This window comes from Eretmochelys imbricata, chromosome 7, assembly GCF_965152235.1.
Source record: "Eretmochelys imbricata isolate rEreImb1 chromosome 7, rEreImb1.hap1, whole genome shotgun sequence".
NCBI lineage: Eukaryota > Metazoa > Chordata > Testudines > Cheloniidae > Eretmochelys > Eretmochelys imbricata.
In genome coordinates this window covers 63,611,189-63,629,913 of record NC_135578.1, presented here as the reverse complement: position 1 = coordinate 63,629,913, position 18,725 = coordinate 63,611,189, and the positions used below count along the sequence as shown (strand labels likewise).

At 36.8% G+C, this 18,725-nt stretch overlaps 1 protein-coding gene across 1 annotated transcript in view; it reads right to left on the bottom strand.

The window, feature by feature from the left end:
* LRMDA (leucine rich melanocyte differentiation associated) overlaps nt 1-18,725 on the bottom strand; it is a 935,990-nt gene that overhangs the window by 372,608 nt on the left and 544,657 nt on the right. The window contains exon 5 of the mRNA XM_077823336.1: nt 16,836-16,962. Within this exon, the coding sequence (XP_077679462.1) occupies nt 16,836-16,962 (127 nt within the window). The remainder of the gene's footprint in view (nt 1-16,835; nt 16,963-18,725) is intronic.

Sequence of the window (18,725 nt, the reverse complement as noted above, 5' to 3'; positions counted from 1 at the left end):
ATTTTCTGGATGCTCTAGGGATGCCTATAATTCTGGAGGACTACAGTTTAGCATTTGAATATACGCCTTGTGATTTCTCAAAGCAGACTTTTTAATCATTTTTCTAGAGCCACACTAACCAAAAATCAGACAGTTGAGAGTGTTTTGGAAGGGAAATGAACTGCAATCCCGTATGGTTTTTTTCCTCCTCTCAATAGGAAGCATAAAATTTACCTTTTCCTATTAAACTGTATGACTTCTCATACTAGTTCAATAGCTTTCATTACAATGTTGTACTCAGAGAATATTTGGTTAGCACTACAGTAACAGGGCTGTGAAATAGTCTTTACGCTCGACAAATGTGCAGAACAGCAAGCAAGCCAGAATTATTTGTTTTGAATAAAAGTTCAAACTATCTGTAGTAGTGCAGTAACTGTTTGGAAATTTGGTTTTGATATCGCAAGCCCTTGTTTCAAAAATATTCTTAAGAAATATCATTTTAAATAAATTAAATATCTAGTATTGCAAAGCAATACCCATCAAAATGTTAACATTCTTTCATTATTAACTATAAAATTCAGTATAAAGCAGATTCCTTTATTTCTGTTTTCATGAAACGCTAAACTTACTTGGCCTCCATTTACTAAACACTAAAATTCTTTATATTGTGAATATATTTCATAATTTCTGAAATACTTAGCATTTCAGAACAGTCTTAAAGGATAAGCTCACTAATAAATGGAATATCCCTGTACAAATACAACTGGGAAACATACTGTAGCATTTCCTTATTAAACAACTTTTCTTAACATTATAAGGGTCACCTACCAAATATACATTGACTGGACATAGTATAAATACTTTTTTTGACCTTTGGTTTCAAGTTATAATTAGTTGCCTGGTCAGAGTTGCTTACAGTGTAAACAAAGACTGATAAACCCATATTGGCTGCAAGTATTTATTACATTACAACACAGCTGCCAACTGTCTAACCGTTTTAATAAAAAGCTATTTTCTAAGGTTTATGTTTTATTGCATGTATGACTCCCTTATTGGTTAGCATTTTGGAGTTGTGGAAAAGGTTATGAATTTAGAAACTGACTGCATTCATATTATATTTAAAACTTAATGCTATTTTATTAAAGACATATGGGCCTCCAAAGTACACATATTAAATGTCATGTAAGAAAAGTAGCAGTTTAAATCATGGTCAAATTCATTTTTGACGTGACTCCTGAGGCTTCCCAAGATCTGAACTATTTCTTTGTAAATCTGGCAGTTTAACCACACTCATAAATCACTTTCAAAGCATATTATTTCTTAATTTTACTGCATTAGAGAGCATTTGGCCTACATAGTGAACTGTTTGTAGCAGTTATGTGAACAAAGTTGTACATTTAGTCTTACAATGTGGGAAGGGGTGGGGGAAGAGTCTGCTAGTTTTTCAAAGGAATTTACTTCTTTTTTTTATTTTAACTTAAATAAATACAATTGCTCGTGAAACTTGGCCGGGCAAGATTTACATGCTAGTTTGCTGTATGTACATTAAAAGAAGGTTCATGTCCATTAGCTTCTGGATTATAAATTAGAAACACAAAGGTAGCTGTAATTTAATACTTTAGAAAATACACCATAGATATCGCCTTCAGAGGAAAGATGATCTATGGATCACCACACTACCACGGGTAGAACAGAGAATAATATTCTTGTAGGACAACGCTGATTTTTTTTTTATTTGACACCTACATAAGTGATGATGGATGCATGAGAAACGTACATGTGTAAAAATATATTTTCAATAAACATTTTTAAAATAAATTTTAAGCAGAATTAAAGGCCCAATCAATTTCCTTTTGAAGTCAACAGAAAGATGCTCATTGAAATCAAGGGGCTCTAAAAGTGATCCTAGTTCATAAAACTTTGATTGTTCCTTATTATGGCATATTTAAAACACTGCTACTTTTGAAACATTCTTCATTTATTAGATAAATATCAACTCACAGAGGTGGTTGTGATTTACAGGTCTTGCTATGTACATTTCATACTAGGACATGAATTTCAAAATAAATCAGGGTAAGATATCTCCGGAGACCTGAGAAGTACTGAGTACTCTCAGCTCAAAGTGTCTTCAAAGAGGAAATAAGGGTGCTCAGCATCTCATACAAATCAAGCTCTTTATCTATGAAGTCCAATTTCTGTCAATTGTTCCTGAAAGGGAAATTTACCCAAAGTCATGCAAATCATGACCCTGTTCATTCAGAGATGGAACTCAATGGAAAACCTTCTATTGACTTAAATTGAAGCTGAAATTAGATATTCAGTAAAAGGCCGGATTAGTTTGCACTGTGACTGGTATTAACCACTGCAACCAGGCACAAAATTGATGCATTTATTTTCATTGTGTTCCAACAAAATACGAGGCTGCCACTAGCTCTCTCTAGCCTCTGGACTCTGAACCAGAGATTTTAGGCCAAATTTGGCCTTGGTGGAAGCAGGTGCAACCCAATGAAGAGAATCAATTTACATCCATTTATATCAGGCCTGATCTCACCTCATCCCTTTTCTTTGCCAAAGAGAAGTAATGGAAGCTTTTTAGACATAAGCTGAAAGGGCCATTATCATTGCGTATGTCTTAAAAAAAAATTATATTGGCCTAAAAAACTCTCAGAATGGTAGCTTTAGATTGGGGGAGAGGGAAGGAGGATAGTGCTTTTTAAAAGCAAATGAGTAGCTTTTTTCCCCCCCTAAAATAACCTATCAACCAAATTGTTCTTGCCCTGTGGACTAGTTATGGTCTTTGTCCTCACTGAAGAAAACCTGGATTTGTGCTGGAAATGGCCTAACCTGAAGATTACTTTAGATAAGCTATTACCAGCAGGACAGTGGGGTGGGAGGAGGTATTGTTTCATATTCTCTGTGTATATATAAAGTCTGCTGCAGTTTCCACGGTATGCATCTGATGAAGTGAGCTGTAGCTCACGAAAGCTCATGCTCAAATAAATTGGTTAGTCTCTAAGGTGCCACAAGTACTCCTTTTCTTTTTACTGAAGACAAAGTGACTGATGCTTTGGAGTGTGTTCAGTGGTAGCATCATCCCTATCATTCCTAGAGGTCATACAGGACCATTGGACTCTGCTTTGGGGGAGGATCATCATGTTTTATCTGAAGTTATTTGGCCTGAGCACGTCTCAAGATGCAAGGCTGGAGCAGCAGGTGGATAATTTTGGTGGATACAAGCCACATTATATTTTAATTGTCTTCTGCTCCAAATATTTTGAGATTCACTCAACTAATTCACAGAGCAAAATTAAAAGCAGTAGTCCACTCCGGAACACCTCTATCACAACCAGGGTCTGTGACATGTGCTACTTACATACCACAGTGCTACTGTACTGCATTTTACATGCAAATATAAAGACATGGGCCTTGTCCTGTTGGGTTTACAATTTAAGGTCGGATCCTACAACCTGTTGTGTGCTGGTGGTCTGCTGCCCCTGGGCACAACCCCACTGACATCAGAGTCCACCTGCACACAATTGCCAAGATCAGGACCTAAAATTTTATTACAGACATAATAATAGACACAGGAGGGTCAATGGAGGACAATAGTAAATAAAAGGAGGCAGATAGGGTATTTTAGAGTGTGCAACTACATGAAGACAAGAAAAAGAAAAAGCTGTTTGTACTTCAGTTTCTTTACTGACTTTTTAAATTGAATGTACAAATGTTATTACCATAAAGGAATGAAGTACATTTCATAGGAAGATTATATTTGATCAGCTCCAGAGCAGATGTGAGCTACAAGAGGTGGAGATTTCAAACAGAAGAGAGTGTGGTCATTTGAAACACATATTATGTAGGCTGCTCCAGGAATAATAGGCAGCATAAAAGACTGACTGAAAACAAAGAACAGAAAAGTAAACAAAGGGAGTGGCTAGGCAGGAAGTGTGTGGGAGAGGGACTAAAAAATTCTGGGTCTAACTCCCAACAAGTTTAGGTTCCAGTTATTTTCCAATGTTTAGAGAAAAAAGACTCAAGATACCAAAAAAGAAATGTAAGGGAGAGGCTTCATTGACTTACAAGTCATGAACATTATAAAGAACGAACAAACTATTATATAATCCTCATTCTACAGCAGGACAACAGTTGAAGCCCTGCAGCAATAAGGGAACCCACTTTGGTTCGTTCTCCTACTTAGAAAAATCTTCAAGCTAAGATCATACGTGGCAGTATTAAGTCTCTGGGCTGGTAAGAAATAATGATTTCCAGTTCCAGGAATATAGCCAAAAACCTTATCATATTTAAAAACACACAGGAAAAATAAAATGATGTTAAAATACCCTTGCAGAAAACACTTGGTATAATTGCTATCAGTGACAATGCCAGTGAACTTAGCCAAATTAACATCAAAGAAAGCTCTAATTATAGTGCATTGCCTCCTTATTGATAGCATCCTGTCTGTTACTGTAAGACACCCCACTATAAAGAACATAAAAGCAAACATAATATCTAATTGTGCTATCATTTCCAGTGCCCCTTGCAAGCAGGCTCATCTGCAATCCCTAGTAATTGCTGACCTTCTTGGTTGGTCAGTAGGATGATGAAAGCAATTTAAGACAAAGTGTGTACATGCCCTGCAGAGCTTATTATGGCAGCCATATCATATCTCATCACAGTCAAAACAAATGAGATATGAAAACATAGCCATGACAGTTTTCTCAACTTCTGAGCCAGATATTTCACATTTACCAAAATACATGTAGTTTTTTATTGTTGTTTTGCCATCGATTTTATCTCCCAAAAGAAATAAGGCCATGATGTCTAATTGCGAAATTACATCAGCTTTCCTCAGGGTTTGTAAACAATGTGTGTACCTCTGCACTTAAGAATACCACTCTAACTGTAGCTATGGGCAACCATTTAGGGAATGTTCAGGATCAACATGCCTCAAAATCCAGGGAAAGCACCAGCATGGGGGAGAAAGAATACAGAGATGAACCAGTCCAGAGTCCCACAAATGTCATATTAAAAGTGTCTTTGAAATAGAATTAACTTTTCTTAAATCAAGATTATGACATACAAAGAAATTCCTACGCTTGCCTGTGATGTCTTCTGCAAACAAAATCCAATCATGTGAGCTTCTCTCAGAAGCAAGAACTAAAGTAGAACCCAGCCATATTGATACCGTGTCTCATCCTACCTACAACAAGCGAAAAACAAAAACTTATGGGCTGAAATCATGAATCCACTAAAATCAATGAGAATTTTGCCTGGTCTTAAGGGGGCCAGGATTTCACCCCCAGTGACTACGTATCAAGAGTCCCTAGAATAAAGTAGTTAAATTAGGTGAATAGGTGGAATACTGGACAAACATCCACGTTCTAAACCCAAAGAGTCTGATAATGTCTAGAGGATGCTATTGTCATGGATACATTGGTGACATTGTACTGGGTTCCATACCGAAAGATCTCACAATTTCCAGACAATCTTAACAGATGGGAAATATAACAAATCCAAGAGTAGAAAAATTAAAACAAAGGTAACAAACAAGTTCCCAAGTTACCATCTTCATTTAAATGTATTTTAAATGATGAACAATGCCTAGAGTGCCTTTCGCCAGAGAATCTCAAAGTGTTTTACAAATATTTAATAAGCCTTATGTAGGAATCAATTCACCTACCACTGAAATACAGCCAACTTTGAGGTACACATCAGCAACTGGTTAAATAGCATACTGCAACACTACATAACAGTTTAGGATAAAACGTAAAAACAATGCCATAGTACATTAAAACTGCAGAGAAATCTAGGGAGACAGAATGTAATTACCTGCATTGGGATTTGGCCAGGGCTCTGGGATTAACACCCCTAATGCCATTGAATCATCAAAGACTAAAAGGACCTTGATTCCATGAGTCAGAAACAAATAAAAAGAAAGCACAAGTCCTTGGAAAGAGACTTCATTTCCATAATGTGTCTTGGACACAAGTATTGGATATTGAAATCCAAACAAAATTACTTTCAAAAAGAGCTACAATATATTAGTCTTTCAAGAAACATCACTATGAAAATAAACAGTGAAGAAAAGTCCCTCTTCTCCTCCATAACACAATTGTCTAATCCTCAAGAGTCTATTCTTCCTCTCATGTCAGGTGGAGATAAACCAGGTTAGACGTAGAAGACTATGTTCCTTTGCCACTTTAGCATCATCATACCTTCATCTGTATCCCCACTGATGGTACCACATCTGCATATTGAAGATTTGTGACTGAGCCCTCAACTGTATAATAACCTACACAATTTTCTATGTTACTTGCCATGACAATTTTTATTGACTCTTCTGCTGTTTTTAGCAAATGAATTAAATCCATTCCAGTATGCACTCTTAGCATAATTTTCAGTGCTGAACAATTTCTTCTTTTGAAATGAACTTGAGTAACAGATATAAGCTGTACTTTTTAACTGCACCAGCACACGCTGCTGCAGAAATGTTCTGCTGGAAGACACATGGACTCATAAATTACTATTTCCTCATGCAATATATCTGGAAGGAATTAAAGTTACACATGAGCCCAAGATTTGCTATTTAAAATTTTCTAAAGAGCTAAAAAAAAGGGAGTTAAATACTACTTTTAATTCTGATCTATTATGAACCACGTATTTTCATGGTGGTACTGTATCGGAGTCTGAGTCACAGACCAGAACCTCATTGTACCACACACTGTACAAATACATAATAGAAAGACAGTCCCTGCCCCAAAGACCTTACAGATTAACTACAAAACAACAGACAACAGGTGGGTACAAACAAACAGACGGGGAGCAAAAGAAAAAGTGAGACTTACTGCTCAGCATGATAGGTAGTGATCTCAGCACACCAGCTGTTTAACTATTGTCAAGTTTGTGGGTTTGGGTTTTTTCTTCCTCCACAGCTAACCTCAAAGATACCGTGAATCAAGATGTCTACAAATTTATAGTACTCAAAGGTTGATAATTTCATCTTTCTAGTCACATAAAACAATTCTTTGTAGCTGTGGTAGGTCATTTCCCCCTAGCTTGCTTTCCCCCTCCTAGTTCAATGCTAACAGAATATTAGTAGCTATTGGTCTAAAGAATTGACAGAGCTAAAAACTAGTGTACTATGTTAAATGAGAATTTGGAACCCCAATGTTCAAATACTGTAACTATCATTGGTATTCAAGTGATGCAATTCTCAAAAGTGTTACTGAAATAACTCAGGGATTTAAAAAAAGCAAAAAATGACATAAAAATGACGTAATTTTAAGACAAGATATCTCGTAATCTACCACAGACCAAAACACAAACAGACCAGTAGGGTTAAGAGAAAACAATTTCTAAACTCTAGTCTGGGCCCAATGATGAGAAAGAAAAAAATTCCCTGTTGAAAATCTCATGGCAAAGGCTGCAAACAGAGTAAGAGTGCCTTCATAATAAATGGGCCAAATTCCCAAAGGCTGTGTCATTTTATGCTGTTCTCAGAGACATCTGTACGGATTCAGTTCAGAGTTGAAATCAAGACTATGTTTCTTTGGGCACCAGGATAACAAAGGTTACCTGGTTCTTAAAAGCTCTCAAGAACAGCTCTTGGGTCTTTTCGGTAAATCAAGGGATGTCTTCAAGTAATAAAAGAAGCCCAGTCAGTTCCAATATAGTATTACTGTTAATTATTTATATTACTTAAGTGCTTAGAGGCTGCAGCAGAGAGGGGACCCACTGTGCTAGGCCCTGTACAAACACACAGTAAGCAAGAGTCCCTGCCCCAAAGAGTTTACAGTCTAAATGGACGAGATAAAGGATAAGATGAGGCACAACAACAGTTTAAATGACTTGCCCAAAGTAATTCAGGAAATCTGTAGCAGAGCCAGAAGCAGAACACTGATCTCCTGACTCTCATTCCAGTGCTTTAGCCACCAGATCATCCTTCCTCTCTAATTAGTTTCATTTCAGATTGGTAGGGATGGCAGGTCCAATATTTTCGATTCATTTATTCCTCGTCAAAAACTTCAAACTTAACCCATAATTTTGGCTTAAAAGTTGATGTTCTCCAACTTTGGCAATATTGGGGGGTTTCTTAAAGTCCCACTTTCCAGAATCACATGAATAAGATTTCAACTCTAAAAAAATAACATAAAAAACAAATTCCCAGTCCTCAGTTGTGCAGAAAAACTTGAAAGTGTGACACACGTGACCCAAAAGGACTCAGAAACCAGGAGACAAAGAACCCAAAATAATCTCAACAGCTTTTGAGGCCTGGATCATGATTCTTGAATGCTTGAGTTTGGCAATGGTGTGCTTTTATCATAGTTTATTACCTGAATACACAGATGAGAGCACCAGTAATGTGCAGGCCAAATCTTCCAGCACAAGCAAAGGCTGTTCACTACAGAGCACTCCATGTACTATAGTGCACAGTGAGGGTATCTGGGTAACAGTGGCTGGATACACAGATCTACTCTCCAAAATCCCTCACTTAAAGCTAGGTATATTGTCTAGCCATGCAGGCTTGAGTCTCTGTTAGCAGATGTAAAGCAGCTCTGCTGAAACCTTGTAGCCTGGATAGAAGGGAACAAAGAGGGTTCCATCCTCTGACTCCAGAAGAGCATTCCTACATACAATTTGTTTTCTCCTACTGGGCACAGGGTCCAGGATTGTGCCTTAGGGTCTCTACTGTGAGGAGGGAACAACAGATATGTTGGAATGCCAACTTCATTTACACATTTATTTTTTTTCCATTGAGTGTTGTTGGCTTGGGGAGTTAGGACTATTTTACTTCTTAGCCTATAATCATTACAGAAGTCAACAAACGAGTACTGGGTTAATATATTACATTACTTTCATTGGAGTTTTAGTATCAGCCAAAGGTGCCAGTGTTATGATACTTACCCCTCTACTAACCATCCCTCAAATTTGTGTCTACACAAGATCAAATAACAAACTATTTTGATTATCTATAAATGCTACTTGTACAGTTCTTCAATTCTATTCCAACTGCATGCCCAAAGGTTTTTATTTTGCCATCACCATACTTTGCTTTCCTCTAATGAGTTGTGAAGGAAGAAAGGAGAATGAGCCCTTTGTCTTGCTTTTAATTGCAAATGGGCTTTACTAAAATGGGCATTTACTAGTACCTGAGCTAGCAGGTTGCTGTAGTGTTGAAAGTCTCTGGGACTATTAGTGGTTGTAGACTAATAGCAACTAGATTGGCCATACCAGCAGCATGCACCTATGTTCGGTACAACCAACACTGGTAACAGCAGTTAAAAGGACAGAGGACCCAGCAAGTGCACCAGCCTATTTCTCTTTCTTTGTTTTGTTTTAAGTATTCCTGATAATTCACTTAAATGGTACGGACAGAAATCAAGAAGAATCATGTACAGAGATCAAACTTCCAAGGTGTGCCAGTAATGGAGAGTCGAAAAAGGGCATAAATATACGTTTCTAGTGAGGAGGATTATCTTGAATTTTAATGTTCTTATGTCAGCAAAATAATTTCTGGTTAATTAGGAAAAAGTCCTTATGTTTAACACACAGTTCTTATCGGAGCATTAAAATACATTAATCTGAGTTAAAGCTACAAAAGCAAGGGAATTCCCAGTTAAGGGTGACAATGCCTCCTTAACTCAGCCCTGCTATGTCTCAGTATTGTCATAGGTAAGGTAAGTAAGTTGATTCACTATTTGGAGACCATTACAGCATGATGTTTTCTGTACAGTGTTCCTAAATGCTCTAACTCATACCTTTAACATTACTGCAAAACATTTTCTGTGGCTAGATTTAATTTGTATTTTTAATTGTGTTTTTGTTTTAACAGTGAAATATTTTAAAATGACAAATTTAAAATAGACAAATTTAAAATAGACACCAAGTTGGTCTTGGTCCAGGCAAGCATCACTATTACTCGGTGTAGATCTTTGACATAAAAGACAATAAGGACTCCTTGCAAACCACTGTAGTTTGCCACGTGAGAAGTATTTGGGGATTTTTTTTTTTACAATCAAAGAGTTAAGTACTCTTTATACCCTATATTGCTGTACATGGACTACTGACCGAACACTGTGTTATGGTCTCTTGTTTAAGTATATATTTAGGGACTTCTGAAACTGTATATGATGGATGCTTCAGCATGTCTGATTGTAACGTGACTTACTGCAATGTCTTCTTTGAAGCCATTATTATTTACTGCATCACAGTCTAGTTGGGAGTCTTAAATCTGTGGTTGCTTACCATTTTAAGACATGGAATTCTGACACAATGGACCAGAAGAAACTTTTACAGTCTATTGTGTCAAGGATCACTTAGAGAGAGTTCTTAACTAGCTGGCACTTCACTGACACAACAGATCTTAACTCCTTTTGTCATAACCATACAGCTAAGGGTAGCCTAGAATTTCCCCTTACCTGTTAGGGGGTAAGAAGCTCAAATAACCTGGTTGGCACCTGACCAAAAGGACCAATGTGGAAAGAAGATACTTTCAAATCCAGGGGGGTGGGGCGGGGAAGGCTTGCTTTGTGCTCTTTTTTTTTGGTGTGTTCTCTGGGGAAGCAGAGAAGCATCAGGTCAGAAAACTCCTCCTAAAATCATCCCAAAATGAGTCTCAATATTGCAGAAAGAGTAAGTAAATAAGGCAGGGTGTGTTACATTACCTTTTGTTTTCAACTTGTGAATTTTCCCTTTGCTAGAGGGAGGTTTATACCTGCTTTTTTTTTCTCTGTAACTTTGAAACTAAAGCTAGAGGGGGTTCCTCTGTGTTTTTGAATCTTTTGTTATTCTGTAAGTATTTACCATCCTGATTTTACAGAGGTGATTTTTTTACCTTTTCTTTAAATAAAATTCTTCTTTTAAGAACCTGATTGATTCTTCATTGTTCTTAAGATCCAAGGGTTTGGGTCTGTGTTCACCTGTACCAATTGGTAAGAATATTATTGTCAAGCCTTCCCCAGGAAAGGGGGTGTAGGGCTTCGGGGAATATTTTAAGGAAACAGGAACTCCAAGTGGTTCTTTTCCTGAATCTTTGTCTAACTCACTTGGTGGTGGCAGCAGTACCCATCCAAGGACAAGGAAGGATTTGTGCTTTGGGGAAATTTTTAACCTAAGCTGGTAGAAATAAACTTAGGGGGTCTTTCATGCGGGTCCCTACATCTGTACCCTAGAGTTCAGAGTGGGAAGGGAACTCTGACATGTTTCCCTATTGGTCCTTTTGGTCAGGTGCCAACCAGGTTATTTGAGCTTCTTAACCCCTTACAGGTAAGGAGGAATTCTAAGCTACCCTTAGCTGTATGGTTACGACATCTTTAGAGCCCTTAACTCTGTAGCTAGTGTAGATGCTATGTGCTAGGTCCATATGCAATGGATCCTAGGAAGGTTTGTTAAAATACAAATAATGAGCATGCATAAGGGGAAAAAAGGTTTCCAAATGGCCCCATTTTAATGTATCTTTTACTATTTTTATAAATGACCAACTTCTCTGATTCAAGAAAAAAAAGGCGCATGAGACAAATTAATACAGATGCCACATATCCAAGCAAAGAATTGTGCCTCCATTCTTAGAAGCATTATTTTATACAGCGATATCACCTATATCTATCTATATATATATCATACATGAAGGGACATTTGAGTGACTTTACTAGTAACCATTTGTTTATACCTATACAGCATATAGTATAATCACTCAAATGTCCCTTCATGTATGATTTGATTTTAATGGCTTTAGAGAAAGTAGATGATAAAACTATTAGGGTAGCAAAATAATATACCTTGTGGGTGGTAAGCAACATGAAAACACTGATAGTGATCAAAAACTAACAGGTACTGCAGTTTTTGCTTAGCTGAGCTGGTGTTAGCTGCATTTCTAAATATCTACTTTTCCTAACATAATAAAATAACATTCCACCTCCCTATAGAAGATGGGTATCAAAACAGCACAGTGTGAACACAAGTTAGATGACCTCATCCTATGAAATACAGCCATAACCCTCAACCTGCCTTGTTGCTTAATTAGCTTCTTTTAGGTATTTACAAAAAGCAATCTATGTCAGGTTTTGAGACTACAGTGTGAAGAGTAAAATATTTGAAAAATAATCACAAAATAAAAGCCATTTAAAAATAAATGAATTTCAATCTTTTGAACATAATGGGCCAGGTGCTCAGTTGGAGTAAACTGATATAGCTCCATGGAAGTGAAGTCACTTCATTGGGGCTGCGCTGATTCATACCAGCAGAGTATTTGGTCCAACACGCTTAAACCACAAGACTTACTCATGTGCGTCCTCTTCACATTATCCGTTACTATAAGCATAACTGAGAAAACTATAAAGTTAAAATGCAGTAAGGGAAACAAAGAAGTGTTGGTTTCACTGGCAATACGCTAGAATAGCCAAATGCATACATTGTGAAAAATAAACATAATACTACGCACGGTACCCTAAAATATGGTGTATATAGATATATTATTATTATTTATATGTATATACATACACACACTCCGTGAGTGTGGGGATGTATGTCTACAGTATGTCTGTATATAAAACTGTAACCAATGTGATACAAACTGGATGAAGAATTAAATTACCAGGTAGGCTTTTTTCAAAACTAATATAACCAGTTTTCTGACGCTTCATCCATTCATTTTGTTTATTCATGCTCATAAGCAATGTACAAACAGGGGGAATCCTCAAATGCGCATTTTCAACTATGCCCATTTAACCCTGCCCTGTTTTGCATTTTTAAGTTCTTAAAGATGAAACACTTGGTAGCAAAATTCATAGTCAAGCTATAAAGAGGAGGAGGGTACAGCTTTAAATAATTATGTCAAAGAAATGACAACTGAGCTCTTTGCAGGAGCAGGGATGAATAATTACAAAGCTGGGACATAATTAAGCAATTTTGACTGTCGTATTCTTAAGCTGTCGTTCTGATGTGAAGTGCTGTCATGCCCAGCAACATACTTCACACTGGACAGGCATCTTCCACTTTGATCTACACTTATGCCACTGAAATGAGGTCACAGTCTGGTCATTAAATGAGGCTTCCTCATCTGGCTCAATGCCCCTTATCTAGCCAGGCTTACAAGATTTTTATTAAAATCAAGCATGATACAACATTCAATATTTTGACAGAGGAAAATAAAAACATCACAGAGTAATGAAGTTTAGCTCACTTTACATGGAGAGATGGAACAGTGCATTGTAACGTTAAACTGTTTTCTAATGAATGACTGCATCTCTCTATCAGAGAGTCACATCACAAACAGATGCATTTTAAACAACAAAGGATGAAATGAAGCAAAGCACAAGAAAGTGCAGTGTCTTGTTAAAAAAATAAAAACCTGAGACATAAATGTAAGTATAGGAATTTATACAATATAAAATATTTATGACTTTGCGAAGACTTGTGATTGCCAGATACTTCTGCATTTGTGTAAATAAAAGCGGGTTGGATGAAAATGTCCTGACTTTATTCTCATTTCTGGTGTTGTTCTCAATGGGTCATTCTGCTCTCCCACATATTTTATGGAAAGAATAAAATGACACATCGCAGCCTCTTCCAGTTTATCAATCTGCTTTGTTTTGTTTTTTTTGTTTTTTGTGAATACGTTTTTCTATTTCCTGCTTACCATAATGAAAGAAACCAAACTTCAAATTTGATTTTGTTATGAAAAATAAATCTAACAGGTTCAGTGTACTACAATACTCAGGAAAATATTTTCATATGGCATCTATTCAAACCCTCACAACACATTCCAATTCCACTAATTATCACAAGCTACATATGAGTCAACAGCATAACACTGTTGCAAAAAAAGCAAACATCATTCTGGGATGTATTAGCAGAACGTTGTAAACAAGACACAAGTAGCAATGTTTCCGCTCTACTCCACGCTGATTAGGCCTTAACTGGAGTACTGTGTCTATTTCTGGGCGTTACATTTTTGGAAAGATGTGGACAAATTGGAGAAAGTCCAGAGAAGAGCAACAAAAATGATTAAAGGTCTAGAAAACATCATCTATGAGGGAAGACTAAAAAAACTGGGTTTGTTTAATGTGGAGAAGACAAGGCTCAGAGGGCACATGGTGCCAGTTTTCAAGTACATAAAAGGTCATTACAAGGAAGAGGGAGAAAAATTATTCTCCTTAACCCCTGAGGATAGGACAAAAAGCAATGGGCTTAAACCTCAACATGGTCTGTTTAGGTTGAACATTGGGAAGAACTTCCTAATTGTCAGGGTGGTTAAGCACTGGAATAAATTGCCTAGGGAGGTTGTGGAATCTCCATCGTTGAAGATTTTTAAGAGCAGGTTAGACAAACACCCTGTCAGGATGGTCTAGATAATACTTAGTCCTGCCATGAGTGCAGGGGACTGGACTAGATGACCTCTCGAGGTCCTTTCTAGTCCTATGATTCTACTTGCCCCCACCCATGTACAGTATAATTAATTCCCTTTATCCAAAATCCTAGTTATCCAAATGCAGTGTGCCTCCCTTATAGTCCTACGTAGTTAATAGTACTTCCATTTATCTGAATGCCCAGTTACCCAAAACTTTCAGATACCCCCAGGCCATTCAAATAAACAGGAGAGTACCATATATACTTGTATATACACATAATGGTAGCCACTAAAAAGCATAATTTCTCAATAATTATCACACCGTGATTTCTGCGATACCACAGTTATTTCCCATTCTAGAGTACCATTTTTGTGGAAACTCGTGGGAAAATGTTCCTTTTAATGGTTTTCACTGTATTTGTATATGTGTAGTGTATCTCTAAATATATATACACACACAGCATCTACAACAGTTCCACCCAGGCAAAATATGCTTTCATATTATATGTCTGAACATCCATAGTAAAACACATTAACGCAGAGCAATTATTTGTTTTTATATGTATATTCAAACTCAATTACAGTTGCTTATTTTAAAAGTGGTTATTTGTATAGTGTATAACTTTGTATGATGAAGATAATTCTGTAGCACACTTACAGGTATTTATTCATGCCATCAGAAAGCATTTACAAAGGTATTTTATCACGCTTGATAACATCAGCAATTCTGTAACAAGAAAAGGAGGACTTGTGGCACCTTTGAGACTAACCAATTTATTTGAGCATAAGCTTTCGTGAGCTACAGCTCACTTCATCGGATCCACAGTATTCATCCGATGAAGTGAGCTGTAGCTCACGAAAGCTTATGCTCAAATAAACTGGTTAGTCTCTAAGGTGCCACAAGTCCTCCTTTTCTTTTTGCGAATACAGACTAACACGGCTGTTACTCTGAATTCTGTAACAATTTTTTTTCAAAAAAAAATTCAACAAGGCCACAACACCACTAAATTTGAACCCTGTGCGAGGAGAATTGTTGAAATAAATGTATTTTTTACCTTTAAGACTTAGAGGGCTACTAATTCAAAACTACGCAATTGTCTAAATTAGTAATACAAAGGATAGAGTTTGGATCCTGTCTATGAGAAGCACCTTACCCTTAGCAATTGGTTTAACAGCAAACACAAACTTGCCACTTTCTCCTGCACTAGTCGAAACACAAATGATAGATTTATAAATGAAGAATGTAACTGTTAATAGCATTAGATTAAAACTTGACTAATAATGACCTATTAAATGTGAGCAGATAGAAAGAGAATAATTATAAAAAACAAGTGGCATAAGCACAACATAATTTACACATTTCAACTGCTGAATTTTGCAGGATTTAGTAAAGAATACTCTGTGAGGAACCATTTCAAAAAAGCTTAGAAATAAATTATTTCATCTATTACACACTGTATTATAAAAGCTGAAATAGCTAAAGATACTTAGTAAACAATATGTCAAACCTATGCCTGAATAAGAACCGTTAGCATTTTAGTAGTTATAAAATGAATCAATCTGAATTAATTTGCTATCTACTGCAATTGTACTGGTGATAAGGAATTTATCTAGTAACACTTACGCCATCAAATATAGTGTAATTCCATTGCTGCTGCACTATTATTCAGCATTATTGGAAATCTGCAATAAACTATTGATGATGTATTTTTGAGAAGAAAACAGCCTGCAGAAACCGACCAGATTAATAAACTTGAAAAGAATTTTAGATAGCTAATCATTTCAAGAGATATTTGTAATGCTACAAATACACTGAAATACTAAGGGTGCTGTTATCTTGTACTGATCAATGATGAAAGAAGGCAAACTGGAAAAAAATCACATCTGTATTCTGTTTGAGTCAAAGGCATGCTATTTTCCCAATTTTGAGGCAACTGGTGTGAGAAAGCTTGAGTCTGAATCATAGATTAGAGAAACTGTCTCTCCGTCAACACTCATTAATATGACACCACATTAAATTACATTGTATCAACCAAAGGTCAATAAACACCATAGGTGTGAGCTCTGAGATCAACATCTGTGTACAACATGCATGGCAGGGGACAAAGCGTCAGAAAAATTTCCTTCTTTTCTAACATATCACAGAGTTGTTATAGATCTTTAGAAAGATCTTTTGATCCTGGCAACATGTATGTGTTGATTAGTTATGATTAGTTATGATTCAAACCAGCATTTCAACTATGATGCAACAACTACAGTCCATTAATCAGATTTAACAGTAAAATTTTGAACTTGGAAAATACAGATTAAGGATTTTTTTGTCCCACACCTGACTCAATAAGCAGTACTGTGGCCTACAAGATCTCTGTCCATTGCTTAGACATAGATTTAACCAACCTTTCAGAATACTTGTTTTAAAGATATATTACTGTTTAACAAAGGTATGCATAGTTACTTTTCTCTGATTTGTGGGATCAGTGTATGTTATAATCTCCATTTAGTCTCCTACCTTAGCATCCACGGGCTTTACCACTTTCATGAAAGCACCTCGTAACAAGGCTTCCTCACGCTCCCATTTGGTTACTTTCCGAGTATCAAGAAATTTCAGGTTGGTCAATTTGTGCAGAACAAAATACCTAAAAGAAATGACAAAACGTTTGAAAGTTAAAATCCTAATTGACATACAAATCCATCTTCACAAATTATATGACTCAAAAAAATATACAATTGAAATGACCTTTCTTTCCCCAATCTTTCACCCACTCCCTCTGATCTAGCCTACTCTACTTTGTCTATGTCAGGAAACTGATATTTTCCCTTCGTGAATGCAATACTAAGTGGACCAGGGATACTCTGCTGTAGGTGCACACCCGAATGAAGCATTATGTGATGTATAACATGCCCATGAATGGGCCAAATTGGAAAAGGCAGCTTTCTGAGAACATAAAAACAGAGACTAGATACAGAGATTTTGATAAGCACAGCTTCCAAAATTTTTTTAATTTGTTAAGTATAATGTTATCCGATATCCTGCTGGACAATTTGGGCATGGAGTTATGTAAAAAAAAAAAAAAAAAAAAAAATCTTCTCCACCTGCTGTGCAGTTCTGTAATGCTCAGGTCTTCAGTCACAAACTCACCTTCAAACTTTTATTGACTTTTGCTACCAATACAACCATCATCATTGTTAGCAACATCAGGTAAATTGTATATTAGGCTTTTGATCCAGCTTTCCATCACATACGCTAGAAAGTCACCTGCATTAAAGATAATATTCCAAGGTACACAGTGATGTATGCTGTGCATCAAAGGGCATTTAAGAGTCTTATTAAAAACAAGTCTTTATCTAGAGATGGTACTGAGCAATATAATTTGGATCTGGCTTCAAGATTGGAATTTTGACCCAGCCACAGTTTGGAGGTATAGTTCCAGTTTTGTCTCGTTACTGATATGGGCCCCATGCATCTAAGCCTGGCTCAGGTTTAGATTCTAAAGTGCGCACACACGCACACTCACAAATTTTGGACAGGTGTTCAGATTCAAAGTTCTTGTTTAGTCCCACTGCTAGTTCTCTAAAAAGAAAAGGAGTACTTGTGGCACCTTAGAGACTAACCAATTTATTTGAGCATAAGCTTTCGTGAGCTACAGCTCACTCCGATGAAGTGAGCTGTAGCTCACAAAAGCTCATGCTCAAATAAATTGGTTAGTCTCTAAGGTGCCACAAGTACTCCTTTTCTTTTTGCGAATACAGACTAACACGGCTGTTACTCTGAAACCTGCTAGTTCTCTGTAACTGCATGTTTTGATCAGATAACAAAAGCTTCATTGGCTTGAAAAATACTGACGGCTCCTTACATATAGAAGTAGAAAGCATGGCATGAATCAAAAGCAAAACCAAACACACAACCATGGAAGGTGATAATATCTAACTACTTCAAGTACCTGCTATTTACATTCAGTCAACCAGATGTGAAACAGACTCTGCAAAGGGAGGAAGTGCCAGACTCTTTCCTGGCAGGGGGTGGAAAGGTGATTGATAATATTCCCCATGCCTAGCTGCTTCCCATAAACACTAAATCAGTCAGTCAGTCAAACTGGTAATCATACTGACTCCCTCTGGCATTTGAAAGAACTCACACACATCCAGAAGTCCCAGAAAACCTTGCACAATGCATATGGCTATATTTTAAAGAGAAAAATAGTGTTATTATTTTAAAGGTCAGAGTTACCTTCAAGTACTCCTCAGTCCTGGAATCACCTTCACTGTAGGTTTCAAAAGGAGGCTGCATAGTCATCTTAGATGGCTTAAACAGAACAAATCCTGCATCTTGTTAGGCTAGATGGCCCTTGCAGTCCCTTCTAACCCTATGGTTCTATGATTAACTCAAAGAGATTCCAAA